This window comes from Populus nigra, chromosome 7, assembly GCF_951802175.1.
Source record: "Populus nigra chromosome 7, ddPopNigr1.1, whole genome shotgun sequence".
NCBI lineage: Eukaryota > Viridiplantae > Streptophyta > Magnoliopsida > Malpighiales > Salicaceae > Populus > Populus nigra.
Window position 1 is genome coordinate 22,372,479 of NC_084858.1, and position 27,296 is coordinate 22,399,774.

At 37.1% G+C, this 27,296-nt stretch overlaps 3 protein-coding genes across 4 annotated transcripts; 2 read left to right on the plus strand and 1 right to left on the minus strand.

Annotated features, from left to right (window-relative positions):
* Positions 1 to 281: 281 nt before the first annotated feature.
* LOC133700185 (uncharacterized) lies at positions 282 to 10,468 on the plus strand. Its single transcript, XM_062123728.1, has 4 exons — positions 282 to 351; positions 2,300 to 2,420; positions 9,409 to 9,862; positions 10,040 to 10,468. The coding sequence occupies exons 1-4, from the start codon at positions 282 to 284 to the stop codon at positions 10,466 to 10,468; spliced, it is 1,074 nt and encodes a 357-aa protein (XP_061979712.1).
* Positions 10,469 to 16,169: 5,701 nt separating this feature from the next.
* Positions 16,170 to 19,598, minus strand: LOC133699171 (guanine nucleotide exchange factor SPIKE 1-like). Of its 2 annotated transcripts, XR_009843243.1 has the most exons (3): positions 18,864 to 19,598; positions 17,354 to 18,063; positions 16,170 to 17,186 (listed from the first exon to the last, which is right to left on the minus strand). XR_009843243.1 is itself a non-coding variant. In XM_062122329.1 (2 exons), exons 1-2 carry the CDS (start codon positions 17,474 to 17,476, stop codon positions 16,932 to 16,934), a joined length of 378 nt encoding a protein of 125 aa, XP_061978313.1. In that variant the 5' UTR covers positions 17,477 to 19,598; the 3' UTR covers positions 16,170 to 16,931. The 2 variants fall into 2 exon arrangements, 1 of the variants encoding a protein (XP_061978313.1); XM_062122329.1 differs by having other exon boundaries at positions 17,354 to 19,598.
* Positions 19,599 to 21,685: 2,087 nt separating this feature from the next.
* On the plus strand, positions 21,686 to 25,456 carry LOC133698490 (RCC1 domain-containing protein RUG3, mitochondrial). Its single transcript, XM_062121431.1, has 6 exons — positions 21,686 to 22,387; positions 22,518 to 22,657; positions 22,934 to 23,128; positions 23,978 to 24,106; positions 24,237 to 24,392; positions 24,843 to 25,456. Exons 1-6 carry the CDS (start codon positions 21,855 to 21,857, stop codon positions 25,031 to 25,033), a joined length of 1,344 nt encoding a protein of 447 aa, XP_061977415.1. The 5' UTR covers positions 21,686 to 21,854; the 3' UTR covers positions 25,034 to 25,456.
* The last annotated feature ends 1,840 nt before the right edge of the window (positions 25,457 to 27,296 follow it).

Consider the following 27,296-nt stretch of genomic DNA (forward strand, 5'->3'; position numbering starts at 1 on the left):
CGTATCTGTACATAATCTGCATTGAAACTTAGGAAAGCTAGTGATCTTGTATTTTTTTATATTGTTAGAATTTGTATGGTAAATAACTAACCATGAGCAAGATTGAAGAAAATAGTTTGTTTTTTTTCCTATGATATAAAAGTCCAAAAAATAAAATAAAGAACACGTTGAATATAAGAACATGATGTATTCGAGCCATGCTTATGAAAGTAATCCAAATGCATATCAAAGGCAATGCGAAACTAACATGGCTAGCTGCCTTTATTAAGCAATAAAACAATATGGTAAATGAGAGTGACAACACCTCCAAGTTTGAGAAGCTTGGCATGTGTGGTTTCTTCACCAGTGGAGGTGAAGTGCGTTGTGCTGTAAGTTGTTGACTATTCTTTGCATCATTTGGATCTTGTTGAGGTTTGATGCATTAAAAATAAAAAAAAATGATCAAGAAACTTGAAAAATGATTAATAAACAATGAAATCAACATAAAAAGAGGATCTGAAGGCAGAGAACAAAGAAAGCCTTGCCTTGATGGTGCTGCGTCACTATTTAAATGCATTCTTCTCTCTGCTTTAACTAGGAAGTTTGATGGCCTCGTTGCTGATTGACACGATCAAAAGATTGATGTCTTTTTCCAAGTGCATGAGTGTCGAAGTAATAAATAACCCGGCAAGACCGGGGTCGAACCACAGGGAGGTTACTTGTATAAATTATAAGCAACAATAATACTACTACTACTACAACAACAACAACAACAACAACAACAATAATAATGGTAGTAGTAGTAGTAGTAATAATACTAATAATAGTAGTAGTAATAGTAGTAGTAATAATAATAATAATACCAATAATACTATTAATAATGATAATAATAAAGATGATGAAGAAGAAGAAATTGATAAGAACTTTGAGATGAAAGATTAACGTAAGGATTAAACAATGATAACAACAAATGTCAAGGTTAGAGGATCCACTAATGGTACTTCAAACAAGTATAGTATAAACTCTTATTATTTAATTGGAAACCACACACAAAGGAGGTTCCAATCAGATTATAAATTGTTAACATGATTACATTAGTTATTTTATTCGAATAATGCTAATACTTGTAAATGTTGTCAGGCATTCATGATTATAACTTATGTTAACAACAAGTCAAGTTCCTTTCATAGCTCAGGTGTCGGTTATACCATACAGTATGGGCTATGAAAGTGCCAAGTATTTGTTGTACCAAGTGTTATACAACATAAATCTAGATTAACCATTTAACAAGCAAAGTATTAAAAGTGAACAAGATAGCAAATATAAAGCATGTTAGTATCCAATTTTAAGGTCCATGTTAAGTTTATATTATACTTATTCTTACACCATTAGTGTACCCTTTTCACCTTGACATAATTAACTTAACTAAACATAATGAAAGAAAGAAACATAAATAAACAAGGAAAGGAAATGAAAAGCATAAGCAAGAGATTAATTATAAGCAAAACTTAAGCATTACAAAATATAAAGAGAGAGCAAGAGCATGATCTTGATCTGAAAACCAAGATGCCTAAATACATGGCAAATGCCTCCTTTTATAGGCCAAAATTCGGAACTATTGATTTGTTGACTAATTGATGAGTGGGTGGCCACATCTTGACTTGGTGATAATTCTTATCTTCTTGTCTGCCAAAAACATCATTGATGACGTCATAATTTGAACAAACTTAAATCATGAAAGTTCTAGGAAATTGTCTCATCTTTCCAGGGTAAAAATTTGAGATCATTTGAACTTCTAGAACTCGAGATATGGGCTGAACACTGAACAGTGTCTGGGCTGCAGGATAGATTCAGACTTCTTCGTTGTTGCTACAATTGGGACTTGAAAACGGCCTTTTTAAATCTTGGGCTCCATATTAAAGTTGTAGGCCTATGTCTTATCTTTCCATTCATATAAAATGGACCTAAATCCAAGATCTACAGCTCTAGATATGACCCAATTACTGAACAGTGTTTCAGTTTGGACTGCATCAACATCTCTTTTCTAAGTTTGGCCATCTCTTTGTTCTTTCAATTTCAGTACTTCAACTCATCAATCAATTCTTTCATTTATGTGATAGGCCTGCATTTAAGATGAATATTTACCATAAATTAAAGGTATCTTATATAATTAGATATGTTATTATAAAACATGCTTTAGTTAAGGAGTTATTGATACTTCAAGTGCAAAAATAATGATATAAAACCTTGATAAAAATACACTTTTAAGTACTAATCACTGATTATGTGGAAGTAGCTAATGTTGTTGTTGATTGCTGAGGCACCACACTTGCTGGAGTGACAAAGTTATGTGGAGGTGGTGGCGTTGAGGTTGAAGAAACAACAACCAAGGCAGATGATGCCGACTATTGCACATATGCGGCGATTGTTCCACCCTCAAGGTTTTGGATTCTGTCGATATGGAAAATGCGAGGAGACAAGGAATTTTTGTCTCGTATCAGTGAAAAATTAGAATGGGAGTTGTCATCTAGTATTCTGGTCACTAGAAACCTTAACTGGTCTTAGAGATTGCGTATGGAGACTAATTGCGTAAAGAAAAAGTATTAGCACCTCAACTACGCCCTACCTAATGTAAGCTGCATTGTTTTGTTGTTTGATAAAATATAAGGTCTTGTTGTGATTTCTAATCGCCAGCCTGTCTACGGTTTTAAAAAAATCCTTCTCTATAAGGAGATACTTATCTTATTGGGTAAAAACCTAACTATTCTATGTTTTCAAAAGAAATATCTTTTTAATTCGGGCATATATTTTACATATAAATTTGTAATCCCTGATACTAAAACAAAATAAAATATTTTTTGAAATTTTTGAAATATTGGCCAAATTCTGGTGACTTTAATAAACTGATTATTAAAGTCGAAATGCATGCTAAAACATATTTTTTGAAGTTTTCTTTGCTATATGACAATACAATATGATTTTTTTTAGCTTTGAGAGACTTGGCCATGTGCATGAAAACAAAAATATTTTTTTAAAAGTTTTTAATGTTTTGATGAAAATCAAGTATTTTAATATCAAATTTGTATCTTTACAGTATAAAAATACAAACCAATATTAAGTAAAATTTAGTAGGAAAAAAATTTGAAAAAAATACAATTTTCAAAACTTTTTTTGAATTGGGCTGGACCCGGCCCACCATTTTAGGTTGGGCCGGCGTTGCCAACCCATTAAACAGTGGGCCTCTCCGTTGTTCACATGCAGTGTGAACAGTGGAGAGGAAGACATAAATGAAGAAGAAAGAGGTGGAGGAGGAAAGGGAAGAAGGCTGACCTGCGGTGGCTCACGGTGTTGCTGGAGGTGATGGAGGTGCCGACGAAAACGGTTCTCATTGTTTCTTCCCTTGTTTTTTTTCTCTATTTTCCTTCTTTTTCTTTTTCTTTTTCCTCTCGGTTCTCTCCTCTCTGTCCCTCTTCTACTCCTCTCTTCTTTCTCTCTATTCCTTTTTTTTTCCTTTTCTCTTTCTGTTTTCCTTCTCTTTTTCCTTTGTTTTTTCTTTTCTTTCTCTCTCTCGATTTTTTTGTCCTTTTTTTTTCTTCGCTAATTTCTCTCTTCTGTATTTATAGGCAAAAAACAAGGGGAGAGAGGCCTACTACCCCTGCTCAATCATGGCGCAGGGGTAGGGCGGCCACTTTGCAGCCACCCCAAGACCACCTAAGGGGTGCGCCCCCTATGTTTTTCACCGCCCCATGGTAGGCCATGGGTCAGAGTTTATGCAAGTGGGGTTATGGTCGACATCTTTTTGATGCTTTCGAAGAAAGAGGGAGAGAAAAGAAGGGGAGAAAAATTCTTCTTCTTCCCCTGCCTCGCGCGTCCAGAGGAAGAAGAAGACCTATAATGCCATTCAAAATGGCACCGTTTGGATTTTTTTTAAACAGTGGATGAAACGACGTCATTTTGGACAAAATACGTCGTTTCATTTGAAAGAAATGGCGCCAAAAACATGTCAACATCCAAATTAATCCTCAATTTGTGATTTATTCAATTTAGTCCTCAATTGTAATTTTGCTTTTAAAAATCAATTAAACTGCATCCCCGCTAAATTCAATTGCCGACCCTGAAGTTGGCTGCCTTTTTCACATTGGTCCTTGATCTCGAATTTATGCAATTGAACCCTTAGTTAATCAATAAACTTCCAATTTCTTCAATTTAGTCCCTGATTTGGTCAATTACCACCCCTCTATTTACACGTGTTTTTTAGTTTGGTCATTGGTTTCAGATTTCTTCAATTAAGTCCCTAATTGACCATCAAACTTCAATATTTATGCAATTAAGCCCTTGATTTGACCAAATTAACTCTAAAAAAATTATAATTTGACCTTAGAACTTTAATTTCTTTCAATTAAAGCCCCAATTGACTTTAAAATTAATTTTTCTTGTAGTTAAACCCTCCATAAATTCGATTAAACCTTCAATAAAATTTAATTGAGTCCATAAACATTTGATTTTGGACTTTTCTTTCTCAAATTGAATTTTCTTTGTCAATCAGGCTCTCATCAGTCAACGATATACTGTTAAATTTTAATCTTTGTATTTTTAAACCTCCTCAACTAATTTTTAGTTATTTTCTAGGCATTTTGACATCATCTTCTCACTGTTATTATTTTTTGGATTTTTTTAGTCTGAATATATATTTTTGATTTTTTTGGAAAAAAAAATTGAATTTGAAGAATAACTCAAAAATGGGTTATGACACCTACGAAGCTACTTATTGGTTATGCTCCCTAAGGTGACTTTGAGGGACATTATCAAAAACTTTTCATACAATTATGTCGATCGATTTGTTGAAACCTGCAATAGCTTGTATAAATGGATCAAAAGCCAAAGGAAATGTAGAGCTACTAAAAAAAACTTGCATTAACCCTGCATAAACATAGAAGACGCTATAAAACTCGCTTCATTAAACAAGGCCAGTTTATAGTTTTTTTTAGCTAAAAAAATAAAAAAATAAAATAATATAGAGGGAAGCACACATAGAAACATAATAGACAAAAGTGATTTGTTGAAAAATGACATGTTTGATTGAACATCACTAAAGAAACAAAGCATTGGCACAAACATAACATGACATAACTTAAAACATCTCAGAAACATGTTAGATTGAACATTATCAAAGAAACAAAAAATTTAGACAAACATGAATGGTATAACCTAAAACATCGCATAACAGGTTTGCTGGCAAGCAATAAACATATATAAAAAAAAGAAACACTAAGACAATCATATGAATGAATAGAATTAGATGGCACCCCTCCATGTTTAATAGCCATAACAACTGTCATTAGCCACAGTAATTATTGTTATAGTCACTCCCAACATTGTTTTATTGGGCAATCCAACAAAGAATAAACATGTAGTGGCTATTAAAGTTGCAGCAGGCTAGTGCTAAAAGCAGAACAAAGAAATAACAATAAAAAAAGACCAAGCCATTAAAAGGATGTGAGAAATCCAAGGAAGGCTACTCAAACAATCCAATTTCTTATTTGTTCCTCATCAATTTCAGATCCAAACCACCACACCCACATGTACGCTAACAATTTAAAATTAAAAGAATTAGACATTCAAAACTGCTAAATACGTAGAAGCCTAACACATTGAGAAAAATCAATAAACATCAACAAGTAATGACAAAGCAATTCAAAGTGCAAAACACTATAAGAAAGGCAGTAAAAACAATTTAAGTTTCAAATTATTTCCTTCCTAACTCTAGCCTGGAATGTGCAAGAAAAATAATCCAAAAAACTAACCATCAAAATAACTTAAAAAAAAAGGCTTAGCATGCATGAAAAGAAATATCAAGGACTATGTCCTTTATTTATATCCATAACCCCTCTTATTTCTTTCACCAAGCCTAGCCTAAGAATATGTTTGAAAAACATAAATACCTAACCAAAAGCTGAAAAGAGTACATAGATCTAAAAGACAACACAACACCCAACAACCTTTTAAAAAAGAAAAACAAAACTCATGCAAGTCCATAAAGTTGAGATCACAAGCTAACAAAAAACTAAGCAAAAAAATGCAGAGGCAAACAAAAATTTGAGAGCGATCATAGTTACTAAAACAAAAACTAGCAACCCTACATGACAATCCTTACCAATTAAAAACACAACATAGATCAAAACAAAATCCTCAAAATAATGATAAAATAAACTAAAATTCTAAAAAAAAGAGTAAATATAGAGCTGCAATCATTATAGAAACCAAATAAACATGGAAAAAATCAAAGGACAACCAATGTATTTTACGCAAGCAACATATTCAAATCAGAATGGACATGCAACAGGTAACTAAATAGAGATCTCTTAATCTAACCATGAACAAAATAATCAGGGAAAAAATAAGCATTGTAGTCACTGAAAAACAAGAGGACATTTAATGACCAAGCTAACAAAACGAATATCAAACACATTATAAACTAACCAGCTAAGTGATGAGGTCTATGCGATGTAATAACAGAATGACCTTCCAAGCGCTGAACTTGCCCCAACAATAGAACAAAAAACCCTTAGATCCAAGACGCAAGATAAAATAAAAATGCCAAAACAATAAACTTCCAAGACAACAACATGTCATACGCAAAAGATACCACAAAACCAACCAAACAATGACCTAATAACCTAAGAAATTGGCTAAAACAACCTATAATGTTTTTTTTTAAAAGCAAACATAAAACAATGGAAACCAAAAAGATAAGAGAAACAACCCCCAAAACATAGCAAACAAAAGCAGCTGCTAGGAACTCCAAGAGGGATGTCCAATCCAAGAACAATAAAATGTTCCCCAACCACAAAACAACTCTAAGCTTAGAAAAAAAAAACCAAAACAAATAAAACAAAACCATAACAAAGCAACAACCTATGTAAATGCACAAGTAACCAACCTGGTCATCAAAGAGATCCTTGCCCAAAAAAGCACTGCAACAACCATCACAACCCAAACACACCCTACAATAAACCGTAAAACAAATAAGTAACCAAGACAACATCAACAACCTTAAACAACTCCCAAAACATGGCTAACAAAGGCAGTCACATGTCTCAAACCACCTAAAATGAAAATGACCCACCCAATCTAGACAATCATATCTTTGGAAAAAGTCTCAAAAAATTAGAGCTGTGCGAAACTGATGACTTTTTAAGTGATGAAATTGCCATAGTAGCAGACCCAAGAACCCCTAACATTAGCAGATCCAAGACATAAGCTGAAATAAAAAAATCCAAGACAACAATATGCCATATGCAAAAGATATCACAAAATCAACCAAATAATGATTAAATAACTTGAGACACTAGCTAAAACAAATCCATTACTTTTTTTTTTTAAAAAAAAGCAAACACAAAGCAATCAAAACCAGAAAGATAAGGAAAACAACACAAAAAACATAGCAATCAAAGGCTGCCAGGAACTCTATGAGGCTTGCCTAATCCCAGAACAGTAAACATGCTCCCTAATCACAAAACAACATCTAAGTTTAGAAAAAAACAAAACGAATCAAACAAAAACACAACAAAGCAACTATTAATGCAAATACATAGGCAACAAAACCTAGTTAGTAAAGAGAACTTTACCCAAAAAAGCACTGTAGGAACCACTTGAGCCCAAACACACCCCATGACAAACTGCAAAACAGATAAACACCCAAAACAACATCAATAACCTTCAAGAATGCAACCAGATCACAGAGATGCTAACAGCCTAAAACCCCAAACTCCCTAGAACAAAAATAACCCTCCCGACCCAAACAACTAGAGCTCTGGAAAATGTTTCAGGAAAAAAAATAATTGTTTCCACTGAAATTATATAAAGACTGCGTGACTATCCAAGAGAGAGAAGAAAGCAATTCCCTTTTAAACCATACAAGAACAAAAAAAAATGACTGCCCTAACCAACCCCGGTAGCCAAATCCAATTGAGATCCCTATAATCAAGCAAAATCTAAAAGAAATAAGTGAAAGAATCAATTAAGCACAATGATAGTTAGCTAAACTACCAAGAAAGAAGCTAAACAACAACCCTTCAAGCCTCAAAGACCGAAAGAAAACATAGATATCATGTGCAAAACCAACCAAAATCAAATTCTATTGCACCAGCCATACACTACCTCAACAATCACCAAGCAACCGGGTACATTGCGGGTAAGGCTTGCATTTAATGCCCAACCCTTCCACACTCAACAAATCAGAAGAATGACAGCCCGCCAAACACCCATTGATCAGCCACAAACCAGCCTTCAAAGCCAAACCAAAACCCCACAAATAAACCAGATCCATCAAGCCAAGACAACACCCTCCATTATACAGAGCCACTAGCATACCCAACCTCCCCTCCATACTCAACAAACTAGAAGAATGACAGTCCACTAAACACCCATTGACCAGCTACAAACCAACAACCAGAGCCAAGCCAAAACCCCACAAGCGAACTAGATCCATCCATTAAGCCAAGACAGCTCCTCCCCTACACAGAGCCACCAACGCACTTAGCCTCAAAGAGAGCATTTGGAAATGCAATCCAATCCGTGTTTTTAAAAAATTTAAAATTTGTTTTTTGCTAAAAATTAATTTTTTTGTATGTTTTGGATCATTTTGATATGCTGATCTCAAAAATATTTTTTTTAAAATGAAAAAAATCATTTTGATGCATTTCGGAATGAAAAACACTTTGAAAAGCAATCACAACCACACTCTCAAACAGGTCAAAAGTTGCTCCCAAGGCCACAGATACACCCACAACTAAGAGCTAACTGACCAGAACCCCCCCATCTTGTGCGAAGAAACCAGTATGCAACCAAATCCCTTGTAAACCCAACTTCATGCGAGAAACAAACCTCCTCACACGAGAAGAATTGTTCCAGTCCACAGTGCTTTCCCTTAGAACCCACGGTAAATATCTTAGGGTTTTTTTTTTTTGTAATTAGTACACCCTAATTTCTCCTCTCTCTTTTAGCAGGAATAATGAACTTAATTTATGTTTAATAATATTCCTACTTGCCAATAATGGTTAATATTTTCTTATAAGATAAAATGTTAGTCCAATACCTATATATTTACTCCACATTGTTCTCGCTAAGTTACATCTCTCTCCTCTCAAAAAGGAAAAATTATCTCCTTTGTTCTTCAATGAGTCGCTTGCATGGAGTGGGACAATATAAATCTGAAGTGAAAGCCCTGCTACAGCCCTGCTACCTTGCTAGCACCATGACAAGAAAGCCCAGCAAAGCTTTCTTGTTAGCTAAAGAACGACGTAGTAAAAAAAGAAGAAATATTTCCAGGCCAGGAGGGATAGGAAAACTTTCAAAGAACGACCTCATCAATATTTTATCGCGACTCACCGCCAAAACTATTTTGACATGCTGCAGCGTTTGCAAAAGCTGGCGCACTTTAATCTCTGACCCGGAATTCGCTAATCGCCACTTTGAAAGAGATCATGATCAGGAGGAGGTTGTGCTTCGTCCAGATGGTCCTGGATCCCTCTCAAGAACCCTCATCTTGATTGATCTTGATCGGTTAAAGCCTTATGCACAGTTTTCTCTCCCCCTAAATGATCAGCTTCCTTTTTCCGGGATTGAAATTGTGAATTCATGCAATGGCCTGCTGTGCTTGTCCAGTTACCTTGACAAGAACCCAGTTCTTGTATGCAACCCAATTACGAGAGAGTACATCAACATTCCAGCAACTCACACAGATCAACAACAAGAAAGGCTGCAGCTGGCCGTGGCTTCTGGGCTTGGCTTTAGTCTAAAGAGTAATCAGTATAAGTTGCTGAGGATATTTGATGTGGGATATGGTCATGGTTTTGATAATCTACGGTCACATGGAAGGCAGGCTGAGATATAGACCCTTGGCAAAGGATCATGGAGAGTGATCGATCAATTTCCCCCACGAATCCCACACTCTTTCTCGTTTGGACTTATTTGAAAGGAACCATTTCTTGGGCTTGCGCTAACGATATTAATGATAAATTTTGATTTCATAATTTCTTTCAACTTTGACAAAGAGCAGTTCGAATTTGTTTCGCTGCCTCCTTACTCTGCTGCAAATCACAAGAGTATAAGTGATTTAAGAATGCAAGGACTTGGAGGGTGTATCAGTGTATGCGACTTTTCTTGTGCTGAGTATTTCGACATTTGGCTCCTGAAAGATTTTGGAGGCAAGAAGAAAATCTGGAGCAAAGATTATCGTATTCATATGTTGCATGGAAAGGTTCATCAGCCTATAAGAATTATGAATAATGAGGAGATTTTGATGATTCGAGGTTTGAACGCCATGGTTTCTTACAATCACTTGCGTATGAAACTCAGGCGTCATAAAATTTGTGGGATTCAATCAAATTTTGGAGCAAGTATTCACATTCCTAGTTTTGTTTCGCTCAAGGATATCGTAGGAGGCGATGAGGTGGAGGTGCTAATTGTCAAGGTAAAATGCATGTGAATCCTCAAGCTTCTAAACACCACAGAACCTTCGGTTTCTGTTCCGCTTCAGGTTCTATCAATGACTGAAAGCAGTTTCACTTGTTCATTCATTAAGAAAAGAAACATCCCTTTCTAACTTTCATCGGGCAAAACGAACAATGTCAATCATTGTTTATTCAAACTTAGTTTTGTTATTCATTGCACTCCACGATGATTGTTCTTTCATTTCAGTCACAGAACTTTATTTCTCTTATAATTTCATCCTCCCAAGTTATATTGCCAAGCAGCTTTTTCTTCACCCCCCTGTCTAGTATACTAACTTGGAATCCAAGGAAATAAAAAGGAGAAGCAGCGAGCAAATAATAAAATAAAAAAAATTGACCCAGGGGCAGGGTACTTTCCTCGCTACCACATGCAGATAAACTTATTCAGAGATTCCTTGATTGGTGATTTCGGCCACAGCATGCTAATTCGGAAGTCTAATATAGAACAGAAAGTATTCTGTGGAAAACATTTTTCATGTTCTGTAAAAGGCAGGGTTCAATTATAAAAAAAAAAAAAGAAAGAAAGAAGGAAAAATCATAAATGCCTTCAAGGCATTGCAGATTTTGTTGCCTTTGGAACCTAACAAATGCAGTAGTAATTAAAACTTTAAATGATTCAAAATTGCGCCAAAATTATTAAACTTGTAAACTCACAACATGATGTTTTATGGAGAAGAAAAAGGTCGATCGATAAACCCTCAGGCTCTAGTGCAATAAAAGAATACAAGACCATGGGTTGACAGACCAGAACAGCAAGCTGTCACTCGTGCTATAGCAATTAGCATTTGCTGTTGGGAAAACTAGGGACAACTAACCGGATCAATTCAGCGGAATACAATTCACAATTCACAAGTCTCAATCCTTTTTCCCTCTTTGTGCAGTAAAAAACAGAACCAAACAATGATCAAATATAATGCAAATAATCACACAAATCAACACCAAGATTTTTACGTGGAAAACCCGATGCGGGAAAAACCACGGGACCGGAGTCCACCTAAAAACTTCCACTATCACAAATAATGGGTTCACAACTGTTCTTCCTCATATTCAACTAAGGGCTACAACATATATATCATCAAGAACAACTTATTCTCGGAATACAACAAGATTAAAGAGAGTAATATTAGAGAAAAGTTCACAACACTGACAGCCCCGTTTTCTGTCAAAACGATCAGCTTCCACACCACCAATCTTCAATCCAACCGTTCAGAATGAAGAGGAACGTGTCTAGAAGCTGCTGTCAAAATCTCAGCCCGATCCAACGGTGAACGAACTGGAAATCGAAGAAAGAAGACAGACTGCTCTGCTATCTCCTTTTCTTTCTTTCTCACGTTTTTCTCCTCTATTTCTTCTCAAATTTTGCTGCTGCCATCTATAGTGGCAGTTCATTTAATTTAAAGAGACAGCAAAGCTGTCTCTTACTAATTAATGTGATGGTCCCCCCATCACATGGTGCGAAACCACACAACAAATCTCCCCTTCACGCACCATGTGAGGAATTCGTCATACTGGCGATCAACATGTAAGCTTCAATTTAGGAGGCTCTGACAAGCCTGCTTTTTTCTACAAAACTCAAACTTCTCTCTTGGTAGAGGTTTGATCATCATGTCTGACACGTTGTCATCGGTATGGATCTTCTCAACAACAAATGACTTCATCTCCATAGCATCTCGAATCCATTGATATTTAACCTCAATATGCTTTGACCGAGAGTGAAAAGTAGGATGCTTACTGAGATGGATTGCACTTTGACTATCACAGTGCAACACAAAGTTCTCTTGAACTAAGCCAAGTTCGTGTAAGAACTTCTTCATCCATAACAACTTTTTGCCCCCTTCAGTAAGAGCAATATATTTAGCCTCTGTAGTGGATAATGTCACACATTTTTGCAACCTTGATTGCCATGAGACTGCTCCCCCTGCAAACTTCATCAAGTATCCTGATGTGGACTTTCTAGAATCAACATCACCAGTCATATCTGCATCTGTGTATCCATCCAACACAGGTTTATCATTACCAAAACATAAGCTGAAACTAGAAGTACCTTTGAGATACCTGAGTATCCATTTCACTACTGACCAGTGTTCTTTACCAGGATTAGAGAGGAACCGACTAACCACACCAACTGCATGAGCTATATCCGGCCTTGTGTAAACCATGGCATACATCAAGCTACCAACTGCGGATGCATAAGGAACCTTTTTCATCTCATCTCTTTCTTCATCACTTAAAGGACACTGCTTAGAACTTAGTTTAAAGTGGCTTGCAAGTGGAGAACAAACCGGTTTGGAGTTGCTCATATTGAATCTCTCAAGTACCTTTTGAACATATCTCTCTTGAGATAACCAAAGTTTCTTCTTCTTCCTGTCACGTGTGATCTTCATGCCAAGAATCTGTTTTGCCGGTCCTAAGTCTTTCATTGCAAAAGACTTGCTTAACTCTTCCTTCAACATCTGAATCTTCTTAGCATCATGGCCAACAATCAACATATCATCCACATACAACAAGAGAATAATAAAGTTTCCATCTGGAAACCTTTTCATAAATACACAATTATCAGAAGTGGTCCTGTCATAACCATGATCCACCATGAAAGAATCAAACTTCTTGTACCATTGTCTTGGAGCTTACTTTAACCCATATAGGCTCTTTTTCAACTTGCAAACTAACTGCTCTTTACCTTTTGCTTCAAACCCTTCAGGCTGTTTCATGTAGATCTCCTCATCTAAATCACCATGGAGAAAGGCAGTTTTCACATCAAGTTGCTCAACCTCAAGGTTCAAACTAGCAGCTATGCCAAGCACAACTCGGATTGAAGACATCTTGACCACTGGTGAAAAGATTTCTTCAAAATCAATACCCTTCTTCTGACTGAAACCTTTCATAACCAATCTTGCCTTGTACCTTTGCTGTGAGCAATGTTCATCAATCTTCAACCTGAACACCCATTTGTTCTTGAGTGCTCTCTTACCTTTAGGAAGCTTCACTAACTCAAAAGTATGGTTTTCATGCAAGGATTTCATCTCTTCTTGCATTGCTTTCAACCACTCATTTTTCTTCTCATGTGACATAGCTTCATCAAAGCATTCAGGCTCTCCCCCGTCAGTAACTAGCACATACTCATGAGGAGAGTATTTGGTGGAACGTTGGCGAGGTCTGGTTGACCTTCTCAATTGTGGCTCATCTGGAGCTTCCTGCATAACCTGTTCAAGAATAACATCAATATCATCATTAGCTGATTCAGGATCACCAACTAATGGCTCATTAAGAAAACCACCATTTTCATCATTTTGCAAGTCTCCCCCATGATTAGCAGGCATCAAAGATAACTGTGGAGTAGGTGCTAGATTTGAATTAGATTGAATAAAAATAGTAGACTTTGTTATCTCTTTTAGTTCAAAGTCTTCAATAGTTTGATTTTCAAAGAAGATAACATCTCTGCTTCTCACAATTTTCTTCTCCTTTGGATCCCATAACCTATAACCAAACTCATCATCTTCAGAGCCCAAGAAAATACACTGCTTTGTCTTGCTGTCAAGCTTAGACCTTTCATCCCTTGGAACATGTACAAATGCTCTGCATCCAAACACTCTTAAGTGTGCATAGGAAACATCCTTTCCTTTCCAAACTCTATCTGGAACATCAAACTCAAGAGGAACTGATGGAGAAAGGTTGATCATGGCAACTGCAGTGTTCATTGCCTCACCCAAAAAGGACTTAGGCAGCTTTGCATGAGAGAGCATACATCTAATTCTTTCAACAATGGTTCTGTTCATTCTCTCAGCCACTCCATTCTGCTGTGGAGTCTTAGGAACTGTCTTCTCCAACTTGATACCATGTTCCCTGCAGTACTTCTCAAAAGGATCCATGTATTCACCACCATTGTCTGCTCGAACACATTTCAGCTTTCTACCAGTTTCTCTTTCAACTCTGGCATGGAAATCCTTAAAGACATCAAGCACCTGATCTTTGGATTTCAAACAAATAGCCCAAATCTTCCTGGAGTGATCATCAATAAAACTAACAAAGTACAATGCACCTCCAAGAGACTTATCAATCATAGAGCAAACATCAGTATGAACTAAATCAAAAACATGTGACCTTCCATGTGAAGGTGATCTTTGAAATGCAACTCTATGTTGTTTACCAACTAAACAATGAGTACATATGTTCAAGTTCATACCTTTTAAAGGAAGGTAGTTCTTCTTGGCAAGGATGTCAAGGCCTTTCTCACTCAAATGCCCAAGCCGCTTATGCCATAGATCAGTAGAGCAATTTTCAATTGCATTCACCTCCCCTTTGATCACCTTGGCTTGTGACATGTAAAGACCCATCTTCTTCCCTTTAGCAACAATTAGGGAATTTCTGGAGAGCTTCCATTTACCATCTCCAAAGTAACTGTGATAGCCTTCTTCATCAAGAGTACCAGTAGAGATCAAATATAGGTGCATATCAGGCACATGCCTAACATCTTTGAGTAGCAACTTGCACCCAGTATTGGTTTCTAACCAAATATCTCCAATGCCCACAACACTAGCCATCCCTTGATTTCCCATCCTAACTTGACCAAAGTCACCAGCAGTGTAGGATGTATAAAAATCATGTCGGGGTGTAACATGGTAAGAAGCTGCTGAATCTGCAACCCGGTGGTATCTTGACATGCAAGATTAACACAGCCATCATCACACACAATGGCAACATCACCATCAGATACAACTGCAGTTGTACCATTCTCTTCATTCTTGTCTTCATCTCTACCCTTTTTATCTCTTTTATACTTTTTGCAATCTTTTTGCATATGCCCAGGCTTGTCACAGTAATAACACTTAAAACCCTTCCTTGACTGAGATCTTCCTCTTAGCTTCCATTTGCCTTTTCTATTGCTGGATTCTCCATCTTGCTTGCCGTGAGAGAACCTGCTTTGACTTCTCCCTCGACTTTCTGTAACAAGTGCATGAGACTCGGAAGTGCTTGTCCCTTTCCTCCTCTTCTCTTCATTGAGGATACAATCCTTCACTGTTTTCAAAGTGAGCTTTCCATTCGGAATAGAATTGCTAAGTGACACTACCAAAGTCTCCCAACTATTCGGCAATGAACTCAATAGGATTAATGCTTGCATTTCATCGGCTAACTCAAGGTTCATCAATGACATCTGATTCAAGAACCCTCGAAATACATTTATATGCACTGAAGCATCTTCGCCATCTCTATACTTCAAATTCACAAGGTCTCTAATTACAAAAACCTTGTTTTGTGCACTCTCCTTGGCAAATGTTTCTTCCAACATCTTCCAAACTTTATAGCAATCATGTTCTTGAGAAATATGATTAATGGACTTAGAAGATACCCATTTTCTAACATTAGCGGTAACCTTTCTATTAAGTCCATTTCATTTTGCATCATCCATATCATCAGGCTTTATTCCTTTACATTCAATCTGCAAAGACAAATCATTGCAATATAAGTGATCCTCCATCATTGTTTTCCACATAAAATAATTTGAGGAAGTGAGCTTTATCATGCCTGAATCTTCCTTTTCCATTTTAACTGCACAAGAACTCAATCTACACAACCAAATGCTCTGATACCACTCTGTTGGGAAAACTAGGGACAACTAACCGGATCAATTCAGCGGAATACAATTCACAATTCACAAGTCCCAATCCTTTTTCCCTCTTTGTGCAGTAAAAAACAGAACCAAACAATGATCAAATATAATGCAAATAATCACACAAATCAATACCAAGATTTTTACACGGAAAACCCGATGCTAGAAAAACCACGGGACCGGAGTCCACCTAAAAACTTCCACTATCACAAATAATGGGTTCATAACTGTTCTTCCTCATATTCAACTAAGGGCTACAACATATATATCATCAAGAACAACTTATTCTCGGATTACAACAAGATTAAAGAGAGTAATATTAGAGAAAAACTCACAACACTGACAGCCCTGTTTTCTGTCAAAACGACCAGCTTCCACACCACCAATCTTCAATCCAACCGTTCAGAATGAAGAGGAACGTGTCTAGAAGCTGCTGTCAAATCTCAGCCCGATCCAACGGTGAACGAACTGGAAATCGAAGAAAGAAGACAGACTGTTCTGCTACCTCCTCTTCTTTCTTTCTCACGTTTTTCTCTTCTGTTTCTTCTCAAATTTTGCTGATGCCATCTACAGTGGCAGCTCATTTAATTTAAAGAGACAGCTTTGCTAATTAATGTGATGGTCCTCCCATCACATGGTGCGGGACCACACAACATGTGCTAGGCACCTTTTGAATTAGCAAGTAGACCAAGTACAAAAGAGAGTGTTTTGGTTAACTGAACACATTGTTTATATGTTCGAGCCATGAACAGTTTGCACAAAATATCACTACTGACATATGAACAGGATGCCTTGCAAGCAATGAAACAGATCATGTTACAGCAACAACATCAGAGTTCAGCAAGAATGGCGGGGATGTAATGAGATAACACTGCAGTGAGGGACTGAAATCCATTCAAAAGCTGCGTGTGGAAATCTTGGCCTTCCTCTCCAATCAATCTAAAGTGTACCCGAATAGCACGCTTGCAAACGGCCATAAATTCAAGTAGTGCAGCGATGAGTTGCTGCAGTTCTTGCAAAGACAACCTTGCAGCAGGTTCACCTGACAGGAATGCCGTGCAGACACTCAAAACTCCACTGTTTACCTGTAACAATGCAGTCTGCCATCAGAAAAGAAAATTTTGCTTGGCCATGACAACAAATGTTTGAAAAACATGAAATTCGGCTTGATTTTGACCGAGCATCTATATATGTATCAATTTTGAATGGAAAATATAGAGGAACATCACAAACAAATCCAAAGGCAACTCACTTGAACTGCAACACTGCCTTGGAGAATTCTCTGCAAACTTTGGAGATGTGGAAGTTGATCACCTTCAGAGCTGCGGGGCTCCTCGAGCTCATTTTGTAAGGCAGCTGTGCGAGTTTCAATCATTCCAATTGCATTCTCGACAGGTGAGAACTCAAGAGATTCAGATTTTATTACCAAAAGCCTGTTCACCAGAGCAGGGAATGACCCTTCAGTCTGAAGAACAGACCAGACCTCCTCTTCCACTGATCTTCCAATCTGCCTTGGGTTTTACCATTTTTTGTAATTGGAGTGTTAAACAAGAAGTGGTCAAATATGTGTGCACGTGCACGGACAGTTCCTGTGGAAAGAGAAAAGATTCTTTCTCATTTGCTTCCTAAATCTTCATCTTCCATGACTGGATTGACAGCGGTCATCTGCAGGTAGCAGATTCCAGGCTGCAGCTCATCTGCCTTCACTTGCCTAGAATCTGGGATAATATGCAGTGTGTGATTGCCATCCATCTTAGACTCATAAATATGATTGAGTTTCTCCATTACATCACCTAGCTGTTACACATCACGGGCCTCTCAGTATACATATTCCTTCCTATCTAGTTTCCCAAATCTTTCACCATGGAATCCCACCCTTTAATATGTGGCATCAGTGAATGGAATCGGGCTTGATTCTTGCTCCAAAATTGACTCATAAAGAACTGGGAGCTCAAAAGGTGTCTTTTTTTTTTAAAAAAAAAATACGAATGATTTGTTAGAACAGAGAAAAGGACATAATAGAACAAGGATATAGCATCCTAAAAAGAGAGAACTCGAAAGAGAATGAGCCTTACAATCCTACTGAATATTTCGATAGACAAAAGGAACAAGATGATCTTCAAAAAATAGCAATGTCTAAAAACATTCCCCAAACACCAACCCCCCCACCCCAAGGTAGTACACAGTTGGAAAGCTAGGAAAGCCATTATTTATTATAAGAAATGCTTTGAATGGGAATGTTATCCACATATTCTACAGCTCCGCATCATACAAGTATTCAAGATCACAAGCAAAATAGCACAACACCTACATTCTCTAGAAAATTTTACAACCCTTCCCCTATTATTTATGTGTTAATGATGTGTCACTCTAATGCTCTTTTCTTCTTTGTCTCAACTTTGAGCTTAATATGGAAAATAAGCAGCAATTTTTTTTTTTTTAAATATAGAAGCACATGGAAGAGAAGCAGCAAAAATGTAAATCAATCAAAAAATATTGAATACAACAAGAATCAAATACGAACAAATTCAAACATTTGCACTGGTTAAGGGTAAAAGAAACACGAATACTACAGAAAACAGGCACAACTAGGTTCCTTAGAGATACTGGAGATGAAAGATATGAGAGAACACTACAAATGAAGTGGTATATTTACCGGAAAGAACGTTTATAGGCACCTGAAGCGAGAGAGTGTTCATAAATAATTTATACAAAGATAAAGTGAAAGAAATCAATATAAATGAATTACATCTCAACCACACCTGAAGCGAGTCCCAGGTATCGCTTTCCTTAACTTTATTTAAATTTGATATTTCAACCACAACAGAGATTCCACTTGAATAGCCCAACTTTCCATCCAATGTGATCTTTGCTGCAGGCTCAAAAACACCGTCATGGGAGCTTGAGCCAGATACACTTGGAGCAAGAGGGCTGCTTCCCCTAGAAATTACAGCAATACTGTTATCAAATAACGGAACAATAGCCCAGGCAAAGGATTCTTTGTAAGGCATAATAAGAGACCAGATCTGCATTTTCTGCTTCTCTCTCTCACTCAAGCGCACCTATTCAGAAAGAGGGAAAACTATGTTATTCAAAAACAAAATTAAATAAGCACCACTCATCGGCAACTTATAAAGGATTGCATAGATGATTGAAAAATATGTTCCATGAATGTACAATTGATTAAGCATGTTTGAAGTGTAAGAACTAAAAAGCATAGAAAAAGGCCTTCAGAGGTAACAAGGTTAGTCCCACGAAAATGAAGAAACACTATAATGTAACTAGTGCGCCTGCTCTTTTTACATCCACCTCTTCATTCCTGCTTCTATTATTATATTACTCTTTTATTATCCCACTCTAAACCCTACTTCTCGTTCCTCCTTTTCATTCTCTTGATTCTCGAGAAAACAATTACAGTTCACCTATTATATTGGGCACCTAGTAGCACAATAAATTAGAATCATAGTCAGCTGTTTATGCCTCGAACCAAAACAAATGCACTTAGCCCACCTTTCACCCAATGATGCCTTCACAACATGTCAAATCCTATCAACCACCACTGTTAACTTTCTTTTATCTGGTCACAGAAAAAATTGAAACAAATTTTCAAGCTTCGATCTTTTATGCCACTTTTGAGGCCCCATATATTATCTGGTAGTTCATTCACAAATGAAAAGGGAAATATTGTTGAAAAGATTGTGGCTTGTAAGCAACTTGCTAACAAGGAAACCACATTGTCATTGATAGTATATGTTATATACTCTTGTAATCTGGAAGGAGGTTAACGGGTTCTGTGAGACATTCTTCTTGGAACTTCATCACCTTGAATAACAAGGGCTTCTATAATTGGCTGAAGAACATCAAGTGCTGGACATGCACCCGGAAGATCCTCAGCAGCGGTGGAAGGAGATTGATCAAAAACAGGCTGGACTCTAACTTTAGAAACTTGTTGTGGCAGAGAACATATATTCTGATCATAATAACTGGAACTAGACAGTGGAAACAAGTTAAAATCATCCTCTTCTTGACACGTGGCAGGGTAATAAGAAGTATCTTCAGTAAATATAATATCTCTTGATACATATATTTTCTTGTGTGAGGGATTATAACATCTGTATCCCTTTGTGTTTAAAAATACCCTAAAAAATGCATTTGACAGCTCTAAAATCAAGCTTGTCCTGTTTTAATGAGAGTAAATACGCAAAACATGAACATCCAAATACCTTTAGATGTGCCACTTTGAAACTTGTAATCTGCAAAACTTCAAGAGAAGATTTAAAATCTAACATGCCAATGGGTAAATGATTTATAAGATGGATAGCTGTAAAAATACTATATAACCAAAGCCTCTATGAAACGTGTATTTGCAACATTATAGCATGGGTTTTTTCAAATAAATCATGATTTTTCTATTTAGAGACTCTATTTTGTTATAATGTAATAACACAACTAGTCTGATGTAATATATCATTATAATATAAATAATGTGTTATATTTTTGGACATGTATTTTGAGCCATTATATAATCAGAATATTTTAAGATGACCAAAAAATTAATTTGTAATTAATGTATGAAAATCTTAAAAACAGGAAAATATATTACTCTTAAACTTTAATAAATACACTCATGTAATTCTAGAAAAATCGTCAATAAAGATTACAAAATATTTATAACCATATCGAAAGGTCCCCATGCATGTGTATAAGTTAAAATGCATGAGTTACATGTATAATAGAATTATTGAACGAAAACTTGGATGATTTGGAAAAATTACAGATTTCACATGATTCCGAGATGGAAACTGAATACATGTCCAAAGAAAACTCAATTTAATTTGTTTGACACTGATACAAGGATGAACAAAATCAAGTTTATCTGGAAAGACTCAATAATCAATTTTTCGTGGCTTGATTCTTGAGGATAAGAATCCCGCAAAGGGAGAATATTGTTATAAACCTTGGTTGATTAGTGATAAGAGTTTCAAAAATAAGGCAACAACCAGCTAACCTTAGCTAATGGCTAGGGAGTTTAGTTACAGTTGCTATTTAGGAAGCAAGTGCAAATTGTATAAATAAGAGAAGTTGTACAAAAACTAAGTAGACAATAAGATTCACGGACTATCCCTTGAGTTTCTTCTACTTTTTCCCTGAATTTCTTCTAAACATTAGTTTGTTAAGGAAGGAAGATCCTTAAGTGGGATCTTCAACAAAACCCATTTGGATTTGGAGGTTAAAAAAGATAGAAATTAGGAAGGCAAGCCGCCACTCATAGACAGGCGTTTTAACCTTCACACTTGATATGAGCCCATATGCCAAATTTATGTAATACTTGAGCTTTTGCATTGATTCAGATTTGTTCTAAACATTTTGATTAGAAAGCCTGATTACCCTGAGTAAAAAATACATAAATTCTGTATTCATTGAGCTAAAATTATACATCAAGGCTTTTCATTTACACACTTGTTTGGGAGGAATTGATGAGGATTAACGAGCACGTTTAATAAAAAAAAGAGGGTGATATTGTTTAATTCTAATTATGTTTGAGATAAAATTAATAAAATGAACTAATGAAGAGGTTTGAGAATTAATTGACAGTGAGTCCATGTTTTGAGACTAAATTGGGTTTTCCCAATTATAAAATCCATCCATCTCTGTGCTTAAACCCCTTTTCATTTCATTTGCGATCGAAGCCAGCAGCAAACAAGTGAGTGAATACATTAGAGTAGCGGGAGGAAAGTGAAGGTGATGATCTCATGACGAAGACGATGTTGCCTAGATGTCTTATTCGGCAACGCCTCACTCTCAACCGCCACTTCTCCTCCCTGTCCAACACAACCAAAGTGCCTGTCCTCTACAAGAGCCCGCAAATCAACGAATCAAACCACAACGATACCATAACTCTCCAGCTCTTTTCATGGGGCAGAGGCGCCTCTGGTCAACTTGGTGGCGGCATCGAAGAAGTAAGGCTTTATCCAGCTCCAGTGGCCAACCTTCAGCTACCGCCTTCCTCCTTCACTCTTTCTCCAACCCCAGGCCAACTTGTTGACAATAACAACAAAAAGGGAGTGACTGAGGTGGGCATTTCTTGTGGGCTGTTCCATTCTGCAATTCTTGCTGATGGTCATTTTTGGATGTGGGGCAAAGGAGATGGAGGCCGTCTTGGCTTTGGACACGAGAATCCTGCTTTTCTACCTACTTTAAACCCTTTTTTGGATTCCGTTCGCTCTATTGCTTTGGGCGGCGTTCATTCTGCTGCAATCACTTCCCTTGGCCACATTTTTACCTGGTCATTACTGCACCCCTTCTATCTATTTCCTTCAATAGCAATATTTTTAAGAGACATTTCTTGTTGAAAAAAAAGAAAGAAAAAGAATCAGTCTTTCTTGATATTGTTTTATTAAAAATAAAGTTTACAGGGGCTATGGCGGTTTCGGTGCATTGGGACACTCTGTTTATCATAGAGAACTCTTCCCTAGACTGGTGGAAGGCTCCTGGGATGGAAAGATACGCTGTATTTCCACTAGTGGCACACATACCGCTGCTGTCACTGAATCAGGTTATTCAATCTTTTCTTCATCTATGCAAGCAAGTAGCAACCATTTGTACATCTCAGTTGCAATATCTGTATATTTATTGCTTGGAGGTACATTTCCATGTACCTCGTACCTGTTTGCAAACTGCAACTGAAAATTTGCCTTTTATGCCGCATTGTTCTGTGTGTCTAACCCTGCAATGACCACTTCTCTATCTAAATCCTAAAGCCGAGTATAAACATTAGTTCATGTTTGTCTTTTGCTTGCTCTCACATATCTGGTTCCTATTTTGGATACAGGGGAAGTTTATACTTGGGGTCGAGAGGAAGGGGATGGTCGATTGGGCCTCGGCCCTGGCCGGGGTCCAAATGAAGGGGGTGGACTTAGTATACCCTGCAAAGTAAAAACATTGCCCGTGCCTATGGCTACTGTGTCTTGTGGTGGATTTTTCACAATGGTGCTGACAGAGGATGGGCAGATTTGGAACTGGGGAGGTAAGAATGATACTTTCGTTTGCAGGAAGTTCTCTTTCTTTTCTGTTCTACTGCTTGGATACAAGTATCTTTATTATTTTCCAAAATGCAGCGAAGGAGCTTTAATGAAGTGATATCATGTACTAATTGCCATTCAGTGTTTGAAGGACACTGTCTCATGAACTGTCCTTTTCCATCCAGGTTACTCGGGGATATATAAAATTTTCGTTTCTCACTGCTTTTACTTCATTCCATTTGTATTGTTGGGCTTCCTTGTGATGATGTGTTAACTTACACTAAATTAAATTATTTGCCATTCCATTTTTTTTGTTGCCTATGTTGCACATGGCCAAGATTGTATAGGAGAATGCTCCACACATTTTTTTCCCTTTAGTACTACTTCTATGCTCTTACAAAGTATTTATTTATGTACTTTCCTGTTCTTGAAGTGTGTTTTAAAATCCTGGCTGTTAATAAACAATGTCACTTACTGTATTATGCACTTTCTTTGAAACGTTTGAGTGGAGTACAGAGTTTTATCTCTCGCAAAAGCACTGTATTTTAGGGGCACTGTTATAATATAAAGGTTTCATCTATGAATTTGATATGTTAAATATGACTATATCTTAAAGAAAAACGAAGGTGAATGCTTCAATATTAGATGTAAGCTGTCTCTCTTCATGTGCATGATGCTATGGAATCTTTTTTATGCTTGACTTTGAAATAAAATTGTCAAGATCTTTTTTGAGCAGTTAACTGGTGTGACAGACGATGCTTTTTGTCATGTTTTTAAATTTGAGTGAACTTTCATTTTCTTCACTTTGCTAGCACAAAAACAACACATTTAAAGTGTCTTGCCCTTTTTCTCAGCAAACTCAAACTATGAGCTTGGAAGAGGTGATAAGGTCGGTGGTTGGAGACCGAAACCAATTCCTAGCCTTGAAGATGTTCGTATCATTCAGATAGCAGGTGGTGGATATCACTGTCTTGCCTTGACTGGTAAAGTGACACCAAAACTTAATGATTACAGCCACAACTGCAACTTTTTCTCTTTTTTCTTCTTTATCCTTGCCTCCTTTTAGATTGCGTAGCATTTTCTACTATTTCTGATTCTTGATCATATTAGCAGATGAAGGTAAAGTACTTTCGTGGGGGTTTGGTGGACATGGTCAGCTGGGCCATTCTTCAATTCGAAGTCAGAAAATACCGGCAGTGATTGATGCTTTGGCTGATCAGCGTGTCATTTATATCGCCTGTGGAGGTTCATCTTCGGCAGCTATAACTGGTGAGTTGAGATATGATCTTAAAATGCATTTTCAGTACCCTTTTTTTTAATGCAAGAGAAACTCTCCAATCCTACAATCTGGTTGATTCTACAAGGTTGCCACATACTCTTGCCACGAGTTGCCCCTCTGGTAAATCAAAAAGCTGATGGCATTATAATGCCAGGTGTTGATAATTTGTTGAATAAACATAATTTGATTTTTATGAAGTTTGGTATGGCCTCATATAGAATATAAGCCTACCCAGCAATTTGCTTGAACTTTTGAGCCAGTTGTTGACGGTGTCTGTCTTCATTTCTTGGTTGCTTTTCAATATCAGCATGCCACATGTTACCCCTGTTTGGCTAGATGCTCTTACTAATGTCAGCTGCATATTGTTTGGAGCGAGGCTTGGAATTGTCTTAACTTCGCATGTTTTTGTCTTTAAAAGTGCTGTTGTGGTTTCTGTGTAGATAAAGGGAAGCTGTACATGTGGGGAAATGCCAAAGATTCTCAATTGGGAATACCTGGCTTGCCTGAGGTTCAATCATGCCCAGTCGAAGTCAAGTTTCTAATGGAGGATGATGGATTGGGACAGCACAGTGTGCTTTCAGTTTCAGTTGGCGCATCTCATGCAATGTGTTTGGTTTTGAGGTCAAGTTAAAGTTGGTCTTGTTGTTTGGAGGCATGTCAACACAGAGATTTGTCAATCTTGGATATCTTGCAATATCAAGTAGGCTTGGAATTTATACAAATCTGAGGATGAACTAATTTGAGGATGATTAGCAAATGAAAAAAATAGTGCCATGACATTAAGAAGATTAGCTTGTATTGGATCTTCCAGATTCAAGAGGATGTTCTGCCTCTGTCCGTTGTCTGAAATCCTTGCATCACCTGATATGCTCATCTTTACTTCTCGTTGGCTATTCAAAGTCGTGCTTCCTTCATATCATCTTTACTTCTAATTGGTTATTCAAAGTCGTGCTTCCTTTGAAACTAACGTGGTTCCTAATTACTATTGAATGAATGAGAAGGCCATGTATCAACTGAATTCTTTGGTTATGGAAGAGTTCACAATTTTATTGAAGTGGTGGCACAAATGCAAGGTACCTCCATCATCTCATGTAATTCTTGCTATCGTTCCATCATGCAAGCATGTTGTCACAGTAGAAAGCGTTATTTCTAGTGAGTTTTGAGGTGGCTTTCATAATTAACTAGCCGCAGCTAGAAATATCTTTTGGGTGATACCGACTTTGTGTTGTCTTTAGGCATGAGTAATTGCTCCATTTATGCGTTAGAGTCTGCCATGAGACCAATCCATGGAAATTCATTGTTGTTTAGTTGAAAATGGTGGTAATCGGTCAGTCTGACAGTTGAAATCAATGTTGAAAATTTGTGATTCATTAAAAAAAAAAAAAATTCGGGGAACAACTAAGTAGTTTGCTTGCCTAGAAATTTGTTGTAGTTGAAAATGGTGGGATGAGAAGTTCTGAACTATTTTCACAACTCGAACCTATCATGCGAGAACCACTACCGCACTGAGAGTAATTAACTGTGCATATCATTATAATATGCCTTTGATATCTAGATACAGATGATACTTCACAGTAGACCCATCCCTTTTTTGACGTACATCAATTCATTACCTGCAGAATCAGATCCTTGTTATTTTTAGATTCGTTTCTGGTAGTAGGATACGATCTCTGCTGAAGGAAAAACACTCATATAAACAATACATAAAGGATCTCTTTTTTCATGTGTGAACTACTGGTTCTTTGTGAGAAAAAAAGGTGCCCAGAATGTTCTAAACTATGATATTACTAGAGTTGGACTGAATGAAGAGAAGATTTTGGGAGCGTTGTCTCTCTTTTGCTTTATAATCGATCCCATGAAGCTTTGAGCGTGCAACAATCAACTGTAAGCCATTTGAAGTTCCTCTTCTGATGCTAGACAAGGTGCTGGTGTTCCCATATGTTGTAGCTGCATATTATCATGCCAAATCACGGGGATCATGCAGCTACTCATCAGTTGGCAGAAATCCCTCATGAGAATGATCCCCATAAATTTGTTAGTTCTGTATGGCTGGAAAGTTTGCAGCGGAAACTATTTCTTCCATGTTGCCCATTTCCCAAATTACTTGTTGATCATCAAAAAGCTTGTTTCTGCAGAGACTGTTCTGTAATATTTTTTCTCGAATTGTTTGCATATATTTTGTCTGTGCATCAATCCTCTAGAACAAAATATTCGTAAAAGCAAGGATCTTTTTTTCTTCCAGACGTAGAACTTGGAAATTTTGTGGGCCACTAGTGCTCAGTTTTTCTGTAATTTATTTGGATTTACCTCTAATTGCTCATCGAAGCTCCTCTGCACTTGTATTTGCATCCTAATATTAAGAGTTTTATGGTAAATAGGTCTTGGCCTGATGGTGCTCACGTCAATAGGTATTTGACTTAGAGTTTTCTTGTCGATTGGTATCGGCCCATCGGAGCTCGAGTCTATAGGTATTTGCCTTGAGTTCTTGAGTTGATAAATCTCGGCTCGACGATGCTTGGGTTGTAGGTATTTTCCTTGTTATTCTCGGCTCAGTACGTAGTTGATTTCCTAGGCATTTGCCTTGTTCTCGGGTCGATAAGTCTCAACTCGTCAGTGCTTGGGTTAATAGGTATTTGCCTTGGATTTCCTGGGTTCATAGGTCTCAGCCTGACGGTGCTTGATTTGATAGGTATTTGACTTTGAGATTGACATGCCTCGACCTGTTGATGCTTGTGTTTGTAGGTATTTGCCTTGGATTTCTTAGGTTAGAAGGTATTGACGTGCCGAAGCTCAAGTTGGTTGGTATTTCTGTTTGAGTCTAAGAGTCGGTAGGTCTCAACTCAATTGTGCTCAAGTTGTTAGGTATTTTCATTGGAGTTTTTAGGTGGTAGTTG

Bases quoted from the DNA above. Each gene is read 5' to 3' on its own strand.
- LOC133700185 (XM_062123728.1), top strand. From the start codon at position 282: ATGGTAAATGAGAGTGACAACACCTCCAAGTTTGAGAAGCTTGGCATG. The intron at 352-2,299 runs GTGAAGTGCGTT...TTGATTGCTGAG, and splicing joins TGGTTTCTTCACCAGTGGAG to GCACCACACTTGCTGGAGTG. The intron at 9,863-10,039 runs GCTGAGATATAG...GACAAAGAGCAG, and splicing joins TACGGTCACATGGAAGGCAG to TTCGAATTTGTTTCGCTGCC.
- LOC133699171 (XM_062122329.1), bottom strand. From the start codon at position 17,476: ATGATTGAAACTCGCACAGCTGCCTTACAAAATGAGCTCGAGGAGCCC. The intron at 17,187-17,353 runs GTGAGTTGCCTT...GCATTGTTACAG, and splicing joins AAGGCAGTGTTGCAGTTCAA to GTAAACAGTGGAGTTTTGAG.
- LOC133698490 (XM_062121431.1), top strand. From the start codon at position 21,855: ATGACGAAGACGATGTTGCCTAGATGTCTTATTCGGCAACGCCTCACT. The intron at 22,388-22,517 runs GTCATTACTGCA...TAAAGTTTACAG, and splicing joins CTTGGCCACATTTTTACCTG to GGGCTATGGCGGTTTCGGTG. The intron at 24,107-24,236 runs GTAAAGTGACAC...TCATATTAGCAG, and splicing joins TCACTGTCTTGCCTTGACTG to ATGAAGGTAAAGTACTTTCG.